This window comes from Mastigoproctus giganteus, chromosome 10 (assembly GCF_048544385.1).
Source record: "Mastigoproctus giganteus isolate SK-2022 chromosome 10, ASM4854438v1, whole genome shotgun sequence".
Classification (NCBI taxonomy): domain Eukaryota; kingdom Metazoa; phylum Arthropoda; class Arachnida; order Uropygi; family Thelyphonidae; genus Mastigoproctus; species Mastigoproctus giganteus.
In genome coordinates this window covers 20,915,475-20,931,583 of record NC_143584.1, presented here as the reverse complement: position 1 = coordinate 20,931,583, position 16,109 = coordinate 20,915,475, and the positions used below count along the sequence as shown (strand labels likewise).

The following is a 16,109-nucleotide window of genomic DNA, read 5'->3' as shown; positions in this document are numbered from 1 at the left end:
AACGAATTGAGGGGTGAAATGGGAGTAGTGGTTGTTTTTTTTTTTTTTTTTTTTTTTGGCTGATGCTGAATAAGCTTGCTTTCTTGCATCATATGCCTCTACTAATGCTAATGCTAATACTTTAAATAACTATTGACTATGTAACAAAAAAGTTTATGTTTATATTTAACCTATTATATATTTTGTGTGCTGAATCCAGAAGTATCAATGGGGTTTTTTTTTTTTTTTTTTTTTTTTTGGTATCAATATTTTGTGAAAAGAAACTGAAAATGTTTTTATAACATCTATATGCATTACATAAGCATGTTATTGTTTTTTCTTTAGGGTTTTAGGGTTATCAACAGCAGCAGCTTAGACCATGTTGCACCTTTTATATATTATGTCATAAAGTTGCACGTGTTCTATGGTCAAATTACATGTTTTCTGTATGAAAAACCTGAGTATCTGGATTTTTTTTTTTTTTTTTGATTTGGTAGTTGTTGGCGCATCGGCTTCTGTGGCCATATTGCACCTCCCAAGGTTTTTTGCAGTACTTTGATCCAAGCCCGAGGCGGGAATCGAACCCGCGACCTTTGGGTTGCCGGGCAGGTACTTTACCCACTCGGCTAGCCCGGTCGGCGAGTTTCTGGAAACAGATTGTGTACTAATACTGTGATATATATATAAAGAGTCTGTAATATTTATAATAAGCTTTTTTTTTTGCAGTTTTCTACAGCTACCAAACAAGGTTTATGCCATCTCCAGACTCATTCTGTTATATACTGCTCTCACTCAACATATATGCATCTAGATATTCATTGCTTTTGAAGCTTATGATTTCTCACTTAACACACTTCAATAGAGACTCCCATATGGTTCTAGATAGTTTTCTCAGATCACAATTTCCTATATTTCCATCATGGCCACCAAACAAGACTTTCAGTAACTTTTCTGCTTCTTCAAAAAAGTTAAGGAATTATTTTGTACATTAATTTTTATAAATTTTGTTATCCAAAAGGCAGGTTAATCAAATTAAATACAGTCAAAAGGAACAAATCACTTGCTACCCTGCAGTCTGCCCAATTCTGACAAATTAAACCACTTTTTAGCTCCAAGGTCTTCTTGGAGCTAAAAGAAGACTTAAGAGAAATCAATATATGACAAAATAAAACTTTCCCAGCTAGGTCCAAACACTAACATACTGACAGCTTTGAAGAGAAAACAGATTTCGGGAAAAGAAGACCTTGGAGCTAAAAAGCAGTTTCATTTGTCAGAGTTGGGCAGACTGCAGGGTAGCAAGTGATTTGTTCCTTTTGACTGTATTTAGTTTGATTGACCTACCTTTTGGATAACAAAATTTTCAAAATTTATAAAAATGGATGTACAAAATAATTACTGCAACCTTTTTGAAGGAACAGAGAAGTTACTGGAAATCTGGTTTGGTCACCATGATAGAAATACAGAAAGCTGTGATCTGAGAAAAATATCTAGAACCACACAGGAGTCTCTATTGAAGCACATCTTATAGGAAATCATAAGCTTCAAAAGCAATGAATATCATTCTGTAATATTTGACACATTATACAGGCCCAAATCAGGTGAATAAAAAAATAACTGTGGTCATGTTATTGGTGGTGGTAACAAGTTTTGCTGTGCATATGAAGCCTATGGGTGATCAAGATATTGTGGGTACTTCATGCCTGCTGTGGTAGTTGCAGGTCGATATTACAGGGAGCTTAGAGGGGAACAGGTATCCTGTGTGTTACCAGACACTCAGCCTAAAACACTGATGGATCCAATATCTCTCTATTACAGAAGATTTAGGAGAAGTCCGGTTGGCCTGCCTCCCTAAAATCCACTCATACACACCTTCTCGATGGTAAGCCCTGTTACGTCACTTAGGTGGCAACGAACGTGTAGAGTGGTTCTCTTCAAGACGCCTGGTCAGCGAAGAGGAAAAGACCAAACCCTCCAGCATATGACAGCACGACAAAACAAATGGCCCTCAGTCCCCAGCAGCTTTCACTCCCCCTCTTACGGCAGCGAGAGGAACAGAGTGGAAGCAGAAGGTGCTAAGAATCTCTGGGTATGACCAGGCTGCCATGCACGGAAACTCAACTTGGCCTGTTACAACATAAGATCACTCATCGGTGAAGACAAGATATCAGAACTGGAAAAGGAATTAGAAAATGTGAATTGGAATATCATCGCTTTGGCTGAAACAAGAAGAAGAAATGAATCACTTATAAGTTTATCAAGTGGAAATCTGCTGTACACCAATGGAAACAGTGAAAGGAGTGAAGGTGGAGTTGGGTTTCTGCTCCATAAAAACTTAAAAAACAACATTTTGGAATTCAAAAGTACATCACCAAGGGTGTCAAGACCTTTATAAGCAAAGACAATCCTAATGTAACTACCTTTAAACCTGTCAATCCACATTTTTTTCTTATTATTGGGAAACATGTGAGACTTTCAGAAGAATTTTCTGTGGATTGTAAAGAAACATCAAATTTCATTTCCTATCAATATTGTTTTTAGCAATTTCTATTTTCAACCAGTTATTTCTGAAGCCTAACTCTTGTTTCCATATGCAGAAATCAAGTTGAATCAAGTAAGTTGCATTATCTTGTTTAAAATATCATATATAATAGCTTGGCAATTATATAGAATATTCCAAATTGAGAGGCTGTCTTCAAATTCTTATTTGAAAAGTGGTCCAAATAATGCTTCTAACAAGGGGAATAAATTCAAGGTTTCCACACCTTGCATACCACAATAATATTATATACATCTTTGGAGTGCTCATACCATTCAAATAACCTACTTATTAACAAAACCTTTCACCACATGCTTCCACAATCATTTCCAGAGTCTGATGCCAATTTCTTTAATAAAAGGCAAAGTTTTATAGATAGCTGTTTAAAAAAATTATACAGATTACTTATTATCAACAGCACATAATAATGAACCTTTGGGCACGTGCAACCAAAATGCCGCTTACTTTAAAAGATTTTATACATTCTAGGTTATGAAATAAAATAACAGTTTTTCCTTATTTGGCATTCAGGTACAATCGAACTTGGTTATAATGAGCATCAAGGGACTGGCAAAATTTCCTCATTATAACTATTACTCACTATATTAGTGATAAGTTAAATCTACCTCCTATTTTTTTATATTCTCAATAACTTGATAAAAAAGACGGATTCAAAAAACAAAAGAAATATTAGAGAGAAAAAATAATAATATCAGTATATGCCTACATATTATTTGTATTAATATGCTTGTATTTGGTTTTAAATCAATCGAGTTGTTATATACAAAATCATCGCATCCAAACTGTTTACCAAATTTTTCCGCTTGAGCCTTCAAGATTGGACTGTCTATTGAAAATCCAGCCTTCTTTGTGTAGTGAACCATTGAAGCAATGCTTCCATCAACGTTTGTACCCTCGCACATTCCAAACTTTTTTTCTCGGTTATGTTCTTTCCCAGTGCCAATATGTAAACATATTTTTTCTTCCACAATGTTGATACTGTTGAAGGGGACTAGGAAAACGTTTTACACACTTCAACATTTTTTGCACCACATTCTAACTCACGAATAATTTTGACTTTTTCGTGAATCGAGAGACACTTTCTTTTGTTAGCAGACATGTTTCCGAAGGAAGGAAGGAAGGGTTCGTTTCTAACTGAGTGATCTACATACAAAGTTCTTAGAAGTCCCAAAATAAATTTATGGTTCAGTGATTACAAGACAATCTGTAAATAGAGAAATGCGACAAGCGGAACACCAATGCACTATTGTATAGCCCTGCGTCCCCGAAAGGACAAGGTCATAAACCAGCCGCTAAACCGATATGGCGGTCATAAAAGCTAAGTCGCCCTTTTCATTTTTGTCTATTCCAAGAATTGGATTTTTTCGACTACACGAGCAATTAATAATGTTTGCATAGTTACCAAAATTTGTATGGTATATCTGTGTAGTATGCTCGTTATAACAGCGAGCAATTGTATGGGAAGATGTGCAAATTCAAATAATAAATGGCTTTTTGCTCGTTACAGATGTGATTTTATTTCAGTGGTCACTATAACCAAGTTAGACTGTATTTTTAAAATATTTAGTCCTGAAACTTTTTTGATCCTCCCTTGCTGATTTGCCTAAAATTGTAAGTAACAAAACAAATTCATATGAGATTATGATTAAACAATTTTTTTTGTTGTTGTTGATGTTTAAAATTATCTATATCAAGTGAAGAGCAAAAGAAAAAAAAAAAGAAAAAGAAAAAAAAAAGAGAGAGAAACATTCAAAAGATTACCATACCTTGTGTAACATTGGTAGTACCCAGCTTCCATAATTCTAAGGATGAAGAATAGCATAATAACAAACAATTCACTTTCGGTGCAGTATAACAGACCTAAAAAAAAAGCATTGCAATACTAGTTATTATAATAAATATTATTTTCTATCAACAAATTAGGCAATTATACACCTCAAATGGGAAATATTTTCAAAAGGTACTTAAAACTTGACAGAATTTTGAACTGATACAAAAAAAAAAATTTTTAAGTATTACCTTGTAGCAAGGAGGATATTTAATATGTCTTCTCTTTAAAGAAAAACTGCTCAATGTTAAATATACATCCACACCTGTAATATATAAAATTGAATTTAAAAACCAAAATAAGAGAAAGTAATTTTATTATAACAAAAAAATATACTTGAAATTTTATATTTCAGGTATGAAAAAACGTTTACTTAAAATGTTCATGACCTCTATTCACATTATATATGAAGTATAATGCTCTCTATTGACACTTCTCAGTACAAAATACATTAGTCTACAAGAAGTGAGGCGAGGGCTGCAAAATCACAAATGAGCTCAAAACATTTCCAAGGATAAACATAAAGGGAACATATACTGAAAATTTGGTGTTGATCCAATTATTCTTTATAAAATAATGCCAAACAATACAATACAAAAATACATCATTTATATAAACACGTGTTTATTAGGCCTAATAACCAAATGGCTAGGTATATGTATCTCAAGTCTAAATGTCCTAGAGAAAAACACAAATGCCCTAGAGGAAAAAATCACTAAACATTAACATGCAGATCTATATATGTAAATATAATATACAGTAAATCCCCGCTATTCGCGGTATCTGTATTTGCGGTCGCTGATTTAATATAAAATGAAACCTAAAAAAAAATGTGAATTTTAAAGCACCATGAACATTATCCGCCATAAAAAAACATGGACGTGGCTAAAATTATCTTTCCCGGTCAAAACAGCGCTCAGTGGGTGGGGGGAGAGGGGTGACAAAATCGCGAGCGTGGATGTTTCTCGCTAATCCTTGTTCAGTATGTGTTACGCGCTTGTTATGGAAGGTTTTGTCGTTTGCTTTTAATTTATATGCTTATAAATTAAATAAATTTATCGATTTATAAATTGATAAATTTATTTTATCAATTTATAAAAGTGATAAATCTACCGTTTTGCAGTGTAAAACAGACTTTTTCGAGTGTGTTAATGGAAGAAAGTGACTTTATTGTGGACAAGTTCTTTCTAACCCGTACAAAAATATGGCTACGAATAACAAGGGAAATGTGAAAAGATCAAAGAAGGTGATGAACATTAGCGAATAAAATTGAATTATTAGATAAAATTTCTAATGGTGAAAGTGTCTCCTCAGTGGCAAAATATTATAAAATCAATTAGTCAACGATACGATCAATCAAGAAATTGGAAGAAAAAGTCCACCGTAGTGTCCGTGAAAACGCGCTAATTGCTTCAAAAACTTGCTCTGTAACTTGTGATGTTAAATTAGAAAAAATGGAAAAAGCTTTAAATCTGTGGATAGAAGACAGAACTCAAAATAAAATTCCCTTAAGTTCACTCATCATTCGTGAAAAGGCAAAACTCCTTTATCAACACTTTAGCGAAACTGGTGATAGCACTGGCAGGGTAAGTTTTTTAGCTAGCAAAGGCGCTGGTTTGAAAGATTTGTTTGAAATTTCTAATAAATATTACATTTAATATTAAATTGTTTCTTATTTTCATTTCGATGCCATATGCTTGCATTTCACTATGTACTGTCTATGTACATAGTCATATTGTGAAGGTACATATAATACATACATATACAAAATTTTAGACTAGTTTTTCTTATATATTTCATACTTTGGAACGGAACCCCTTTATTACTATGGGAGCCATAACTCAGTATTCGTGTTTTTGGTATTCGTGGCATTTCTCGGGAATGTAACCTTTACTGTACCTGTATATATAAGTATATATATACAGGTACAGTAAAGGTATATATATATATATTGTATATATATATATACACCTTTATATATATAAAGGTATATATATATATATATACAGGTAAAGATTTCCAATCTTTACCTACACTACTTCAAAACAAATATTATCAAGAACATAACTTTGTACAGATACATTGACGATTTAATCGTTTTTAATCATCCCAACTTTCTCACCGAATTTGGCAATAATTACCCATCGGAATTAGAAATAGTTGCTACCAATAAAGATAGCACAAAAACAGCCACTTACCTGGATATTAACATACAGGTGCACAATAACAAAATAGATACCAACGTTTACGACAAACGTAATGCGTTTGGATTTAAAACTATTGGCCTCACCAACTGGCATTCAAATATCTCATTAAGAATTCATAAAAATATAATCGTGTCACAGAGCATTAGAATAATTAAAATATGTAATAACGCTGAATATATAATCAGCACACTTATCGATTTTAAACACAAGTTATCTGAGAACGGATTCCCGGAACGTTTCATTAATATTAACCTACATACAGCTATGTTGATAGCCTTATATAAATACCATAATCACTTTGACCACTATGATATTATACCTAAAGTTTTGCAGAACTAACTCTTTACCCACTGGATTATTTATGGTTGACGGTTTCTACAGAGCCTGTACATATGTAAATAATTAGGCACTGCCTCAGAAGCATATTTAATACAGCTTACGCTCATTGAAAAAGTTGTACCTGTATTTGCTTCTGAAGTAGTAATTAATTCTTGGCTTCCCCCTTAGCCAATTTTTTTCTTCTTTCACTTCTTATAAGAACCTCTTATCCTATTTCATTTCTAAATTTCGCCGCTAAATATTATTAATACCCCTTATTGCTATGCGCTAAGATTACTAGAGGGCGTGTGTGCTAAACTGTTTTAAACTAATTATTTCTCAGCTAACTACATGTCAGTACGAGGGCTCTGGCACCCGCTATCTATGTATATAAATCAACACATGCTCTACGACGTGGTTTTTTCTTGTGTTTCTTCTTCGAGGTATGTCTGCTTCTCTCACTATACCACGCTGTAAGTATCTAGGAACTAGCCTTTCCTGTCCACTTCATTTCCATAATATATCTTATTTTATTTTATTCTATACATTATCCAAATTTTGCTGCATTATACTATTGATATACCAGGATCTCTTGCTATAAGGGACGGGAAGTTACGCCCCCGGTATTATCCGACGTACAATTGCATTATTACTTTTCCTTTACTTTAACTATTTGCTATCTTCTTTTACTGTTCTTACCTCATGAACTATTAGACTAATTCGAGGGTGATTGAGGTACTATTGCTCTTCTTACACCCTATATCCGTTCTCCTTTTTTAGCTGTTGCTCCTTTGTCATCCACTAACATGATATTATTTAAAAACTATTGGTTCTCAACTACCACTATTATTCGTCTTTCTGCTTGATTCATTGTCTTGGCTATCGGTTGGGCTAAAGTCATCCAGCCCGTTAACCACCTCAAATTCGTCTAACTACCACAAAATTCGTCTAACTTTAACTTAGTTACCATTATTATAGCTATCCTTCTTTTTGATATCTTTTATTACCATTCGGCATGGATTAACAGGCAGATGATATCAGAAACTGATAGCTCGCTAATTGTAGGAGGACACATTGAAGGGGTTAGCCCTTGATAAAGTCCCTTCCAATGTGTCACCTTTTTCCTATAATTGGCATGACATATGTATTTAGTTATTATTTTCTACATTTATGCTTTATTGATTATTTTGTTTTTTCAATATTTGTTATTTCCATTATTTATGCGTATCCTTACCCAGTTAGAACCATGGACTAGTTATAACTATTATAGCGTTTAGTTGCCACCAGCTTATATATACTTGCCTTTAATAAATTGCACATTTAATAACTGCTCAAACTATGCTCAAACATAATAAGACTGATTTAATGTTCTATTTAGACATTCATTGATGGCATTAATCAGTTCTCCTCCTCCTTTCAGTTTTTAGTTCTTTTTATTGTATAATTTGCTATAATAATTGTTTATCTTGCCATAATAATTGTTAATTTATTTGCTATATTCATTATAAGTATATATAAATATATACAATTATAATATTAAATTTTTTTTATTAAATATACAAATGTAAACAAAACATGGCCCCAATTATCAACAACTCAATCACATAATGTTAATAAACTAAATTCCTATAGCTACCAATTTTTTTTTAAAAATACAATTATACCATGATCAGTATTTGGTTTTTTTTTTTTTTTTTAGGAGCATTAGCAACTAAGGCCATATTGCTCCGGGATATGCGGTGGTCATTCCCTGACCTCTCCGCATCCTCCGTATTTGGTGGTGACGGGCTCGAACCCCGGTCTAATCAATAAGCGTGTGCTACGCACTGCTGCTCCTTCCCACCTGGCTACGGAGGCGCCACCATGATCAGTATACTAAGACTTATCAAAAAAAAAAAAAAATCCTATCTGGGTCTGCTAGGTGATCTAGATTTGTTTTACATTAAAGAATATGCTGTCTGCAACACTACACACAGTGATACAACTTGAACAGTGACATAAATGTTGTTTCACATGGCTCAGTGATGCAGTTAACATGTTAATAGTTAACACTGAATGGTATACTGTCCAGGGCTAGCTACATTCAATATATCTAAACCATAATTAGCAAAACTACTTGTTACTGCTAATCAGTGGTAGGTGGCACTGCCATAATAACACTAAAAAATAAATACCTTTTTGCAATCATTACTGATTTATATTTAATTTGTTTATTACTAACATGTTTACTTTATATTTATAACAACTGATGCTAGAAATAATATGCTACATGGCACAGTCGCATTTGTAAGTCAATAGCTAAAAGCAACATACTATTGTAAAACTGCTGTCATAGTCAGATATAGAAAATAACCCACACATGCAGACAGTGATGTTTTGGAGCTCTTTTCTGCATTCATTTAAAAGATGAATGAATGTGCCAAAACAAGTGACTTGCTCCAGTTTTTAGTTTCTCACACATTTTTTACTGTTTGTTTATAATGAATAAGATCGTATGAACCAGAGCTATTATAACGAATAAGGCAATTTATTAAAATAATAATAATAAAAAAACTTTCATCGCTAAACTTTTCATACAATGATAAATTTGAAATTAAATGAATCATTAGTGGCTCTGCTGCTATTTATGATTTACATGTATTGAATGGGGCTAGCCCCTGACAACATACCATTCAATGTATGCTATTAATAACTGGAAGTATATTTTGTTTATATTTGTACTGATAAATTTGTAGGTTTGATATTTAATAATTTTCTCCTTTAGGCGTTTAAAATGCTTTATTTGAACTAAAGGTACATATACCCAACCACTCAGTTAGCTAATTGGCTTATTTTTGTCATTTAGCTTAAAGTCCATTTAATCAATTTATGATGACACTGATCTCCTCTGATACTACACCACAGTTTCAATTTAGCAAGTTCCTTTCTTTAAAATTATCTTATATTATGTGAGTTCTTATTGCCAAGAGTATCCAGACATCCCTGGGATTTGGGGCATACCCACCATGAATCATACCCACCATCCATGCCAAGAATACATGTAAAAGCAACCATGTTCACACCTCAAAGTAAGCAGATTAAAGAATACAATATATGGGTTAAGGCAGTGTTTCCCAACCTGTGATCTGTACAATTTATAAAAGTGGTTTGTGAGACTTGACTATAAAATGGACGTTTTTTGGGATAGGCAACAATCCCATTAATAGCAATGGGAGATATAGGTATGCCTATAATAACCTAACTTATATTATATATGTTAAGTACAAGTACTTATCACTGCATTTCAAAAATCACTATTAATATATAGGGTTTTAAGAATCACAGTGGTGCAAGTTAATAATTTTATAAATATGAGCTTTTCATATTTCCCACCTTCACTAGGTGTCCACTGTTTAGTTTAATAGCAAAGTAAGTCAAAGTTGCAGTTCTAACCAAGTGATGTCAGCACTTAGTTTGAACAGTTAACTATATGAGCAAAAGGTTTAGAATCATAGTGAAGTAAGTCTGACTTACACCATTCTGTTCCTAAACAGCTTGTACGATGGAGGTTACGTTTCAAGTTCGTATTGTTGTAGTAAGATGTCTTTTCATATTTCACGTTTTCATGTAGCAATGTCTTTTAAGTTGAAATCTCGAGAAATGGAGCACGCCAAGAGGCAACCAAGCAGAAGAATCATGCCAAGAAACTTCCTTCAGACCTAGAAAATGTAAAAGGAAAGAGTCAAAAGGAGCTGTAGCCAGAAGACTTCGCAATTCAGGTCAGGCGTATGTGGACTCAAAAGTAACTTGAGTGTAACTGGTTTGAAAATTTAGATTGTGATTATAAAAAACGATGCAGAGTCCTTAACAGAAGAGGAAAGGAGAAAACAATGATAATTTTATATGCATGGCTGATTTTTCTCAACAGAATTGCATATTTATGCAGTCTTATACATCATGAACCTATAGGGCAAAGGTGGCCTCAGAATGGTAGTTAGGGAGGAAAGCAATGTACAAATCTGTCTTACATTCAAAAAGAAAATACCGCAGTCCATGTTTGTAAAAAATTCTTTCTCGACACTTGTTGTATCTGATGGAAGGGTGACAAGAGCTTTAGAAAAAGCAAGGAAGGGGAAATCTGCAGGAGAAGATTTAAGGAGTAAACATATAGAGGCACAAAAGATAACTGATAAACAAAAACAATAAGTTTATATGTCCCTTTCTTGTTGTTGGGAGAATTATCTATTAATGGAGCAAAGGATAAATAAAAACAGTTACTTAAGGATCACACTGATATTTTCCCACATTTCAAAGTCATTACACAAAAAAAGATAATCCGAACAGGAAGTTCCTTAGCCCTAACTTGAACGTAAGAAAAATGTATGTGCTTTATTGTGAATGGTGTGAGCAAAGAGAATGAATCGCTTAGAGTAGTACTATAGACATGTCTTCAACACAGAATTTAATTTACATTTTCACATTCCTTGAAAGGACACTTGCAAGGCCTGTGGCAAGTATAAACAGTTGATTGATATAGAAAAGGACAAAGAAAGGACAGGTAATTTGGAGGAGCAACATGTTTTGCATTTGGCAAAAGCAAAGAAAGCAAGAAATCAACTAAAGGGCTGATGGGGAAAAGGCCTGAGGAAATTCTGACATCTATACAATCATGATGGATTTACAAAAAGCCTTGCCATTCCCAAAATTAATTGTTTCTACTACTATAATTTAGGTTTGCATGATGTCACAAATAACCTTGGCTACATGTACATTTGGGATGAGACCACTGTATCCAGATTTTCACAAGTGATTGCTTCTTGCCTGACTAAGCATATTAAGTTGGAGGGAAAAAAAGCACATGATGATATACAGAGACATATGCAATGGCCAAAATCAGAACATCAAGGTATCCTTATTGTTAATGGAAACTGATTCGAGAAACTTCAGTTGAAGTCATAGACCACAAATTCATGGTTTCTGACCACACTTACCTTCCAAATGACTGACTTTGGGCTGATTGAGGAAGCTGGAAAAAACAAAATTATCTATGTTCTGGGTAGATGGTATGATATTATGAAGTCTGCCAGAAGACAACAGGTTTATGGTTGTAAAGATGCAACGAGATGACTTTTTGAAAACAGAAGCTCTTGAAAAAGGCATAACAAAACAGAAGAAGAACGTTAAAGGCAAAAATGTAAACTGGTTGAAGATACAGTGGCTCCATAATGAAAAAGGAAAACCTGTTCACGATTTTCTACAAGTGTACATTGGACGAAGACATCTCTTTCAGGGAACTGAGCGTCAAACCCAATAAGGAGGGTTGACCTAAGAGCTTGAAAAGTACTGAACAAGAAAAGTTGTATGATGGTCCTAGAGTGCTGAACTTTCTAAAAGAGACATGTTATACCTTCTCAAATACATCCCTCCAGTTCACCATGCCTTCTTTAAAGGTATTAGAACCTCAAAAAAAGTTGATGATCTATATTCCTTATCTGACTACGAGGAAGAAGATGAAGCATAAACAGTAGTTTGTTTGTGGTGGCAGTGTTTTATGTTTATCCTTGCATCATTGACAGGATTCGAACCCGGGCATTTACACCCAGTGTGGGGAGTAAATGGGTAAATTGCAGAAATTAACAGAAAGAGATTGGGGGGGGGGGACTCAGAAGAGTGACATGTAGATCCTATCAGTCCTCATCAAACACCGTTAACCAGGGGTTTTGGGAGGCCACAGGAAACTGATACTAGTACAAGGATGATACATATGCAGTGGCACTGAATTTTATGGCGAGCTGTAGCAAACATAGCAGCATACAATGCATAACCCATCTTGGTCTCTGGAACATTGAAAATCTGTCTTATGGAGTTATGAATCACGGTACACCATTTTATTTGATGGCAATATTTTTGTTTGAGGTTGCCCAGAGAATATTATTTACCAGAGTGCGTCATCCCAAGTGTAGTGTCATGTCGAGTCGAGTTGTTGTTGAGAGTGAAACTTCAAGGTATCGTTGAAAAAAAAAAAAAAATAATAATAAAAGATTTACCACAGCTGGCTTGAGAACTCTTTATAAAAGATCCAAATATAGACAATAGGCATTTTACGCATTCTGTGAACTCTACAAAAAAAGCAATGTATCTATGAACATATATTTTTAACCTGATAGGGAGGTAATTTCCCATTATCAAAAAAGTGCCTGCTTGCAAATGGTTAAATTTATCTTTCCAAAATATTTATACAGAGCAATTGCATTATAATGCTCTTTGTTTATAATGATCTCAACCTTCCAAATGAGACATATTTACAGGGAATCCAATTTATAACATACTACATAAAGAGAAAAGAAGGAAAAATTCAGCCTTTTCCTAACAGATACCCCTTGAGTTATGCAATTATGACATTCCTGGAAATTACTTTGTATATGAAAACCAACATCTTGGAAATCAATCTCCACATAAAATAGTGTAATACAGCTGGATTACATTCTGAATCAGACAACAGGACTCATCCCTCCTTCCCAAGGGTGTGCTACATTGGTTTATAAACAATAAATTTTACAGTAATGCAATATAATTACAGAGAATACCAACTGTGTAGTTATCAGTAGCAGCACTTTTCATCAATTCATAAACATTTTGTATTATGCTTTAACAGTTTTAGCCATTCTTAAAGTGATTTCTTCCATAAAAAGATGTCATATGCTGTTATTTACAGAAATTTATAACTGAATATATCGATGACAAATATGGTAGCTGGTTTTCCTCTTAGAAGAAAATGTTTAGCTTTTTCAAGTATTCTGTATGAGATTAATGTTTTATTGATGTATTTTTATTGCATTTCTAATTGAGGCAAGAAAAGGGAGAAAATTAACATCTAGAGTAATTATCCTTGGATAACTACTGTTTTTTATATAAATTTAATTGTCTAACTGAAGGAACATACTGCAGAAGAGAATACAACAACTTAATGGTCCACATTTTGGAAAACACTGCAGTAGCTAGTTCCAATCTGTGAGGTATAGAGTTTGCTTTTGCTAGTATCTGTTGTGAAATTTGTATTTTGCCATAAAGTGCATTTTTTTTTACATCTCTCTTGGGAGACACAATCACACTTATGTTATATCTGAAATCATAATGTAACAAGGTGTAGTATATTGAGGTTTCACTATATTATTCAGTTACAACTATGAGCTACATAAAATGGAAATGCTAAACTGTGTTTATAAGCAACTGTTTTATACTTTACCTCCAGATATTACATAATCTTCTGTACATTCCAGTGCTCTTACATCATGTGAGTGTACTGACCACTGATGAGATTTCATCCACTGTTTGGTTTGGCCACGTTCACTTTTTCCTTTAGTTGAAACTCTTGCAAACTGAATAATTAAAGGATCTACTCCACTTAAATATACACTGTCTTCATTCTATAAACAATAACACTACAGACTTAGAATAATTAAATAAAATCTATTTTGTCCATTACAGAAAAAATACACATTCTTAAGATAAAACTCTGTATATTTAATTCACTTTCTTGTGGATTTATTATTATTACCACCACATTCTCAATCAGCTATCTTTTGATTTGTAAATGACAGGAACTCTATTTGCATTAATATTACACAAATAATACATAAAAGACTACTGAAAAGTCTATGCATGATATTACTGCTGCAATAAAATTTTGACTGTACATATCTTCCTTTTTATGTATATGTTGTTTTAGGCCATGTATTATTTTTGTTACATCACTGATGAAGATCCACAGGATTGGATCACAATGTGCAATGTGTAGTTTTAGTTAAACCACAATAAATTACCTCTGTTAGCAAAAAGTGGGGTGTTAATTTTCTGACACCTAACGAATCATAACAGTGTAAATTCATTAGGTGGGTACACACATCGATTGCTAATTTTGTTTGGAACCTGTTCTACATCATGTGTGTAGAATACTGTTGAAAAATTATTTAGTCTGAGCAGTCCCACAAAGGGCTTCTCAGGTTAAAATGTCACACAAGAGTTTAGTAGTTTTGAGTACAGGCAGTTCTCGCTTTACGAGTTCCCGGGTTTACGAGTTTTTTTTTTTCAAGTATCGAATATCAACAAAATCGAAAATATGAACATTAATTGCAAAAAATGAATGTTAAAAATTCATAAATTTCGCATTTCAAACCACGTGCATAGCTATACGATACAGTGTACCCAGCTTTACGATAGTAATCCGTTCCAGAGACACCACCGTATCGTCAAAATATCGTAATGTGAACCCAATAACACATTGTTTTTTGGTAATTCGTTCCACGACCTCGTAAGTTGAAATTTTCGCTATATAACTCTCTAAAAGGTCATTTTTATAGTGCAAATTGTATTAGTTACCAATTCAAATCACTAAAATGCACTACACTAACTACATTTTCATTGTTATCATATGTTCTGTTATAAGAACCAATTTTAAACGCCTTTGTGACATTTTTCTAAAGCACATTTCTGAGGTCACTACCATAAAACAATAAAAACAATTTGCACTTTCCCGTTTATTGGGCTTTTCTGTTAGTGCAATCACTCGATGGATTGCATTTGCAAAAATACTGATAGCTGGAATTGTGGATTTTTTAACGTTATTATGGTGAAATGTGTTTCCCCTTTACTGAAATCTTCAATCGTATAAAAAACATAAATAAAATTTCAGAATCTTCTCTTCATTCCTTTTTTTTTAAGCTTCGTAAACTTGTTACTCCGAGCAAATTGTGTTAGTTGCAATTTGTACTTTCTGTTAAAAAATGCTTATGCATGCTATTGAAATTTATAAAGAAAAGAGATTATCTCGGAAATAAATGCCTCTTGGAGCATTTCTGCAGAAGACGAGTGTTTGTGCAACAAACCAATGAGTGCTGAGCCAATAATGAGTGATCAACGAGTGTGCATTTAGTCGATGATGATGGTGAAGAATAAACATTCTTTAACATTTGTAAGTCGTAAATAATTTCTCTGTTATTATAATTTGCTTGATTTTACAGGCTACGTTTTCATTTCTTTCAATAAATCAACCATTGTTTAAGCATTAACTAATTTCATCATTGATAACGTAACCCCTATTTTTAACATTATGTCTATGGGATATAAATTACCGCTTTACGAGCGCGCGTTAGGAACAAATTAACTCTTAAAGTCGAGAACTACCTGTATTTGCAAGTAATTATCTATAAAATAAAAAATTTATTTTTTATTTTATAGATAT

General features: G+C 33.4%; 1 protein-coding gene across 1 annotated transcript in view; it reads right to left on the bottom strand.

Moving 5' to 3' along the window:
- The window catches only part of l(3)72Dn (UTP4 small subunit processome component l(3)72Dn), a 168,329-nt gene that overhangs the window by 84,478 nt on the left and 67,742 nt on the right, over positions 1-16,109 (bottom strand). Inside the window, exons 8-10 of the mRNA XM_090382422.1 lie at positions 14,115-14,295; positions 4,556-4,629; positions 4,303-4,396 (exon numbers count right to left, since the gene is read on the bottom strand). Of these exons, the coding sequence (XP_090238548.1) occupies positions 4,303-4,396; positions 4,556-4,629; positions 14,115-14,295 (349 nt within the window). The remainder of the gene's footprint in view (positions 1-4,302; positions 4,397-4,555; positions 4,630-14,114; positions 14,296-16,109) is intronic.